Source organism: Dendroctonus ponderosae, unplaced genomic scaffold (assembly GCF_020466585.1).
Source record: "Dendroctonus ponderosae isolate FM_Combo_2020 unplaced genomic scaffold, Dpon_F_20191213v2 Dpon_F_20191213_6, whole genome shotgun sequence".
In the NCBI taxonomy this organism is placed as follows: domain Eukaryota; kingdom Metazoa; phylum Arthropoda; class Insecta; order Coleoptera; family Curculionidae; genus Dendroctonus; species Dendroctonus ponderosae.
The window spans coordinates 8,822,225-8,830,815 of NW_026018814.1; the positions used below are offsets into that span (position 1 = coordinate 8,822,225).

Genomic DNA, 8,591 nt, shown 5'->3' on the forward strand with positions numbered 1-8,591 from the left:
ATATTTAAGTAAATATAAAATGTAAGTACCTATATACAAAATATGAACTCTCGTTAGTATGGCGTAAACTTTGTAATAAACTTCGTATAAACTGTATATAGAAGGGAGATAAATGATGGGTGATCTGAAGACAAAAAGTAATTAAAAACTGAAAAAAAAAAAAAATTCCTAAGTTATTTACAATGCTTTCGGTGTGAAACTCCACCAAAGTGCTTTTTGCAAATTTTGATGTGCTTTCTCCAACTAATTTAAATTCTTAAATTTATCGAATGGTCGCCCTGCAAGCTGTAATTAATAATTAATTGCTTTTTGCTTTTTTATTGTTAATTTAAAAAAATACACAGAAAACGACGGGTCTTGAAACATTTTTATGCATTTTTCAACTATTTCCTGAATATTTTCAAGTACAAAAAGCAGTTAAAATAATTCTACCAAGACATTATAAATGAAACGGAGGTGAATTGGAATTGAGTCAGTTCAAAAAAGTACTACAAAGTCGCTTATGATCTCAATGTCAACAATCTCCTATCGATGGATGAATGTCAAACTTTCAGATATAGTCAAGTCTTAGAGTAGATTAGGCAGAGTCTGTAGCTACATTTTTTTTAAATGGAGTTATACAGTAGAAGCAGACACCTGAAGGGAAAATTTGGTTCTCATAAAAACGTTTTGCAAACGTTCGAATATTTTTGAAAGAAATATGTGGTAGAACTTCCATTATAGCCCAAATTAAGTGGCAATACGTGCCCATTGAAGTCACTTATTAAGCAACTATTCATGTTTTTCGACTATTCCGTTAACCTACCTTAGCGGGTTCAGTCGACAAAAGCTGCTGCAACTGACTTTTCCCTTCTTTGCTGCTATCTTTGACTGGAGGCGAGCCTGTTGGAGGCGGAGCGTACTGGATGCAGCTGCTCCCATGAGGTGAAGCTGCATCTCCAGCTGCAGCTCCTTGAGCTGGGGACATGGTGGTCGAGCTGCTCGACGTTGAAGGAGGCACATGATGATTTTCCGTGTGCCTTCTTAGAGATCTGGCATCGCAATAACTCTTTCCACAACCGTCTGCTTTGCATTCGTAGGGCTTTTTATTGCGATGAGTAAGCATGTGACCATTTCTGAAACACATCGATTTCCAGTAATCCAAGGAAAAATGGCTGACATTTTTGCATGTGTGCAGAGTGTTTATGATGTTACATTAGATGGTGGTGTTTTAAAACGTTTTTGTTCGCCGATTTTATGATGCAATTCCATAGAGATTTGCACATAGCAAACGATAAAAAAAAATTAGGTTGCCATTTGTGAAGACTGTGAGACTATTGGATGGTAGTATTCCAACTTAATGACATGCTTACATAGATATAGACCAAGGCATAATATTTTAAAAATTATGCGAAATGCAGAAGAATTTGAAAGTATTTTACATATTTATTAAAGTTGTTCCCGGCGTATTTTAGAAAAAAAACGTGTTAATAAAAATTAATTTGTTTCACATAAAAGTCTGCCTAACGCTCAACAAATTTGTTGAGCATTTGTCTAGCATGTCWCCAATTTTTGTGTATTAAGACTTTATAATTYTAAAGCATTGTTTTGCTTTTTCTGTAAAATYGCACACTTGTTCATTAGAAAAAGGAACGTGGAACAAAATAAAAAATAATGTGTYATAATTRTTTTGTAAATGGTTATATGGTYAAATGGTGTAAATTTTATTTGTATCAGCCTATTGACGCTCTTATTATCAATTTTGGAAATTTACAGATTATTAATGTTTATTAAAAACTGTTGGATGAAAGATAAGATAAATTACATATTTAAAGCAATGCTAATGGTCACACTGAAAACGCATTGAATTTGGAATTGATAAACAAAAGTGTTTTCTTCTTTGAAAAAAGTATTGCTGGCTTCGTTGATTACATTTAGTTTTCCAAATTTCAACCCAAAGCTAAAGGAAGTAACATTTTTTGAAGACTTTTATGAAGAAAAACACGTTTAATTTTTCTGTGAATTTATAAGAACAGTAGAWCAAATGCGGCTTTCGTTTAAAGTACGGTTTCAAATATAAAATAGAAAGTCTTTCACATCATCTTAAAGAAAYTGGGAATTGAGTCACTTRAAAATTTTGGAGTTTTAAGAGTCTAAGAGAGTATAAGATATAAAATCAAATARGAAYACTAAATATTAATTAATAKTKTATCGGTTATATAAAAARAAGCACACAGTTGMGCTTTAAATTTTGAATAATTTYCAGCTGTTTTTCAGATTTTATGAAGTCAAGGTATTGAGTCCCGTATCCATAAGTTGCTTAGCTTAGCGACAAATTTATGATTTCAATTTCTACTTTAAAGAACTTTTTTTGCCAAATCTGTGGGTTTTTTGTTAAGTCTSATCTGACAAAGTGACCGACTTTAAGAAATTTTAAACGMCTMATTAATTATTTAATTAATATGAACTTCCTTCATTATTTAATTGTTTTGMTCAAATAAAATTAAACGTGGCATCAGAATGATGACTTCGAGAATGGTAAGTTCAGCAACAATGARTATGCCAATAGTTTGARGCGTTATTGGGTACCTATCTCCGATTTTWAAAAAAATCTTTCAAGCAAACAAATGAAACTATCAGCATAAGAAGCGTACTTACAAATGATCTTGTCTTTTGAAAGCTTTATTACACACGGTGCAAATGTATTTCCTTTCGTCGCTATGAGTGAGCTTATGTTTTGCCAAAGCTGATGCGTTTCCAAACACCTTCGAACACACCTAAATTAAACCAATATTAATGTTCTGAAATGCTAAACTATGTATTACATCTAATCATATTGAAATATAGATTATATGGCGAAAACAGCCGTAAATAAAGCATTTCAAGGGCCAGTTTAAGAATAAGATTACCGTGCATTGTTGAGGACCCTGTCTGTTTGGCGAAGTTGGTTTGGTTTTAGGCCTTTTCCCTTTCAAATCCGGTGAACTCCGGCCTGGCTTTCCATCATCCTTTGTTGTCGTCGATACTGAAAGCAAAGCGCATTGTTAGATTCTCGAAATCTACTTTATCTTCCCGGAATATTAAAATTTCCCTGCACATTTTAATGCCAATCTTCATCAGAATCTTTAAAACGGCCTTTTCAAGCGTATCGGCATTATTTTTCCAACTCGAGCTGGAAGCAGAAAGTTAATATACATAAATATTTAATATTCGTTATATCATTTAAGAGCGCCCGCTCTCCACCACCCCAAAAGGGATGTTTTTGTGACGGAATTCATTCAATTATTATTTTCATTTCCTTAATGGACGTCTTTCAAACGGGAGATGTAATCTATCTTTGGCGCTGTCATTCAAGAGATCTATCTCCGTGAATTAGAGCATGTTTTGTCCGTTTGCTACCTTCAGGCTAATTTTCAGACGTATTTTGTTTTAAGGATACGGCAGATTAATTTATACAAATTTGGGGGACAAGAAAGCTGATGAAATTCGCTGAAGATTGGAATTGAAGGATTATTATATTAACATTGTACAAGACAGAGATGGTTTCAAGAAGCGTCTCCAGAAAAGTTAAACGGGGTGTTTTGAACTAGTCTTTTCGTCTTCTGAAACGTTCATGTAGCTCATGTTGGCTTCGGACAGTATCTTTGTTGTAGTTCAAATTTAACAATTACCGATTGCATGGTCTATACAGAAGATTTGCATAAAATATATAGGATTATTTGGCCCTTTGAAATCAATATTTTAGGGTTTTTTCATTATGTTCTGGTTTCTGCGGGCTGGACTAAAAATTCGATAGTAGCTTTGAACGACTGTAAATGCCGCAGTAATTCTTACAATCAGGTCTTGCTCTGTTTCCACCGGAGTTTCGTAAATCAAACCCAGTAGTCACGTGTCCCCCGAAAAGAAATCTAAAGGTGTTGGAAACACATGGAAGACAATGGAGAAACACCGTTCAATGCCATTTTCTTTCATGTAACTTTTCGCAATCAATACATCTGAAATGGCTCAAATGCTTTCATGTTTTCTGCGCGATTTATTGTCAGCTCTAAAAGAAAAGCGTATTGTTTCCTTCTGATCTCCTTTAGGGTTAACACTGACAGAAGAACAGAACGTGGATCCATCCGAGCAAAACAAAAACATTAAAAGTCCGCCTCCTCCTTCTCGATCTGGTGCAGGTCAACAGAAAGAAAAGAAAATCAAACCGGCGAAATCCGTTGCGAAAGACTCGACAGACAGTTTCGACGGGTCAAACAAAAGTTTGTAATCTCCTGTCTGCATCTTTTGTGAGTTTTTTCACGTAGTTTGGAGACTTATTTTTATTCCAGTCGTAATGTCGTATGACTTCAGTTTTATTTCCGGTGGCCAGAGTCGTTAGTGCTCAGGACGTGTTAAATCATGAAATTTTATTAGGGCGATTCCAGATTGGCATTCCGGGTAAGTCTGGATCAAGTGTTCAATAAAATTATATTCGAAGGCGTGATAATTTACTTCGATATTTGGTGTAACAGGCGCATGTTGCAGCATGTGAATTATCTGCTTGGCATGAAAGAGTTTGATGCCTTGCAGCTAAAATAGGAAACATTTCAAGCAGCCGAAAGTTGTCTTTCAAATAAAACGAGAGCACGATCGGATTAAGCAAGACTGGAACAAAAATATCAACATTTTATTAATATTTATTATCTTTACGTAAAACTTCACCTAGTAGATATGTTGAAGTTTGTAGGGACATGCGGGAACGTCCTCCTTCAACCCATCATGCAACACGCGAGAGGATCCACAATATAAAGTATTTCACTCAGCCAAGCAAGAGAAGTTCCAACAACCGTAAAATCGAGAAACATTTCATATTTTGGACATGTAATGACAGGAGGCAATGTGAGTTATTGTGCTGGATAATGCAAGGAAAAACGCGGTCCCGCTCGGACTCTTCCAGGTTGACGTCATGCCAACAGAAGTTGAGCTGAGACAATGGAATGGAATGTCTTCCGGTCGAAATGGAAAAGGGATGATTTCGAATGGGGGAAGTTGAAAGAAATGAAAAACATGAGAAACTCTTGGTTAATAAATTAATAAACTTTAGCCTAAGGAATCGACAMTCCGCACATTGGATTTTTTGCTTAATTGAACATTTTACATCTTAATCTATTACTACTACGTCAAAATAATASTTTAGACTTTAATTCTCCAGTTTTACTTAGATTACATCAGTAGATTTCCCCACAAAAACATATTTTTTTTGCAAAAAATACTGGTTATAATTATACGACATATAGTTCCTTCCAGGCTTTTTCAACACATTTTCAACGTTTCCTCACCAGAAAAATATCGCCGCTTTATCAATCAAAGCTCTGTGAGAAAATAAATATTCAACATTGTTTGGGGGACTTTTTATAATATTTCATAGCAACTTTATTCATTTGCTTTGCTCGAGCTGGAAGCCCGAACAGCAACTGTTCACATTTTTAAATTAATTGCACATAAACGTCTACATTGTCTGTTTTTTGGTTACTTTTAGCTGAAACTTTGCAGATATCTCTTTTTGCCACAGTAAACTACATTTATTCGCTTTGTATCGGAAAACTTTCTTTAAAATTCTTTTTTCGAACAATCAAGCCGGTTGATGCTGGAGTTAACGAATCTTCTTGTTACTTAAAGCGGAAACATGTAGCAAATAATTATGTTTTTGCATTTTTGTAATTTTGCATTTGAATTCGCAAGTGAATTAAATTGTCTGTTATTCGTGGAAATATCTGCTAACACCAAATGTTACCAATATTGGAAAATCTGTGTTGTTGGGTTTCGCATAATTTCCAGGGAAAACTGGCTGATTTGGTTAATGCTAATGATACTTCTGTGCCAATTCGCAGAAATATTATCGATAGTATGAAAACGGATGTTAATAGGTAGCTTTATGCAATAATAAGTCCTCAAAGTATCCGTCCGCTTATCAAAACCGTAGGAAAACTTTTCGGATCTGGTTTAATTATTTTCCATTTTTGCAGTCAAAAATTCGGTTCATCAGCCGTTAATGGGAATATTTGAGAATATTGCACTTTACTGCAAATATCGCACTTTACGCTGCACGTAAACATTTTTCCGATTATTTGCAATAATTGCTTGTAAAATGTAATTGAGTTCGAGATGGATGAACAGCTTCCAACCTTGCGGTCCCACGACGCTGAATCGTCAATTTAATAAAAACATTTGCTTTTTTGGCCTTTATACAAATTAATACTCCGTCTGTAATTAATAGATTATTGATCATTATAGTAGTTTTCAATAAGTTTCAACAATTCATGTAGTTTGGCGATGCATGAAAAAGAGTTTTTTTTAAATAAGTGCAGTATATAAAAAAACAAGCTAATTCAACAAACTTTATACTTATATACTCCCTTGCATGCAGATTTTCAACAATTGATCCACCAAATTCGTCAATTTTACGCCCCAGGCGTTCAAATAATTGGACTCAAGAGCAGATACTTCTTGGCCTTTGCGCCATTACTTCACTTACAACTGACTGAATGCGCCTGACTTAAAAATACATTTTGACCAACATAGTTTCCGTAAAGCTTGGACGATATTCGGAAATACACATTTATCTGAACCTTACTTTTAAGGCAGTTTCTTTTATCAGCTGCCTACATTGCTTCGCGCGATTTTTCTAGCAAGAACACTAAAATTAATAGAAGGCAGTTATAAATAGCGATGAGTACGAAAGAATAATTCAGAAAAAATATAGATTAATTAAGGAAGTAAATAATTTGCTTAAGGCCAATACCAATGAAAAATTATAAGAAAACCATCATGAGCGATCCATGGACGTTTTAAAGTTGGCTGTTTATTAGTAATAAATCAAAACCGAAGTACTCCTTTCAATTTGGAGGCGTACATAAATTCGTTTAGCATCTTTGGCGCAAAATTCTGAGGATTCAATAAAATGCAAAGGCAAAATAATTTTTTCGAGCATAAAACATGCATTGTGGGCAAAAAACCCAACATTTTTCAACTCCAAGAACTATTGTGTTACGGATAATCTTTCACTTATTCGCTGTTTCTAACTCAATAGATTCTTTTAATGTTCGAAGATATTTCTAATCCAAGTATTGAACACTTCAGTTCCAGCAAGCTGAGGAAACGAGTAATCTTCTAAGAGAGAAATATTTTCTTTCGGGAATTGATTAATGAATGTTTTTCTATATGCAATTTCTTGAAGGCGCTCTAAAAATCAAAGATATAAATTTAAACAGATCTTCTACATCTTAGGGGTTGCATTTTTTTGACGCATAAGCTGAATCAGATATGTAGTAGAAACCCGAACCGAAAAATGATGTTACAAAATTTCAACTTGAAATGTCGAGTTATTATTTATGACTCGTCTTTGAAAGAAGCCAGCTAGAAGACAACTTGAAAACAAGTAATATATTTCATTCAAGAAAACTGCAATTCGACAGCTATTGTTGAAAATCCTCTCGAGAAATTCTGTTGAGCATGTTCGTAAATTCCGCATGGAGAAACTTAAATACTTGTCCCGTTTACTCCATTGTCAAACTCAGAGATCGTATTCATCTGGGGGGACCTATACCGAATAACTGGCAGAAACTTGGCATTTCTAAAACTCACTAACGTATTTTAGAAAGACACAAATGGGTCAAGACAGGACTGAAATGTCTACCGTCTAGGGACCTCGAGGGGAACGCCAAAAGTAAAGCCTCAAGATCCACGTCTAAATTCTCCGTTTTGTTACCGATCTAAGGGGGATTTTATCCATTCAACTGCAAGCAATGCGAAGCGACAACAATACTTGGTAAATTCTATATAGTTCAACTCAGATTTTTCCTAAATGCCACTGGAATTCTCGTGCCTACTCAAACATGGAGCTCATTTAATGGAGAACCAGCGCATATCAATCTATAGGTGTGTTCTATTAAAATATCGGGGCTTACATTGGCATTGGAAAGACCGGGGAATACGTAAAAATACAAACAAGGCACCTTTATCATTTTTTACAAACTTCTTTTTGGGTATTTCGCCTCAAAAATTTTTGTCTTCAAAAAGGACAGAATTTCCTTACGTGTTTTATTACAGATTGATAAATAGTGCTCCTATTTCGCAATAAGAACGAATTATTTATCAAAAAGTAATCAAGAACTATCACCTAGAGGGTATCCTGCAACACACTTAGGATCAAGCTGTAAGAGAAAATTCCAATTAGTAGAGAAATTAATTTGAAAAATTACCTTGACGTTTCGATAGCTATTTTCTATTTTCTAATAGGATAATACAGTATATGAAAATTCGCTCTGATAATTCGTCTGTGAAAATTGTCAGTTATGTGACTGACTTAATCTCATTGTTTAAATTAATAAAGGTAATGTTAATTAATAATTTTGGTGTAAATTTAATTTGGGTGTATGTTTCTCTGGTCTACTTCAGATTTTAGCCTTGGTAACCATGTATGACTTAAATTAAATGAACATGAAGCAACACAATTATTTTGATTTACTAAAATTAGTGCGCTTTCTTTAATTTTACGTTTTATTGTGGATTGTTCTTTTGTTAAAATTGTGGAATTATTCCATTGAATTTTATGGCAATTATCAAATGCATGTTGA

At 34.3% G+C, this 8,591-nt stretch overlaps 1 protein-coding gene across 1 annotated transcript in view; it reads right to left on the reverse strand.

Moving 5' to 3' along the window:
- The window catches only part of LOC109544944, a 92,527-nt gene that overhangs the window by 29,394 nt on the left and 54,542 nt on the right, over positions 1-8,591 (reverse strand). The window contains exons 5-7 of the mRNA XM_048667271.1: positions 2,889-3,004; positions 2,638-2,756; positions 806-1,115 (exon numbers count right to left, since the gene is read on the reverse strand). Of these exons, the coding sequence (XP_048523228.1) occupies positions 806-1,115; positions 2,638-2,756; positions 2,889-3,004 (545 nt within the window). The remainder of the gene's footprint in view (positions 1-805; positions 1,116-2,637; positions 2,757-2,888; positions 3,005-8,591) is intronic.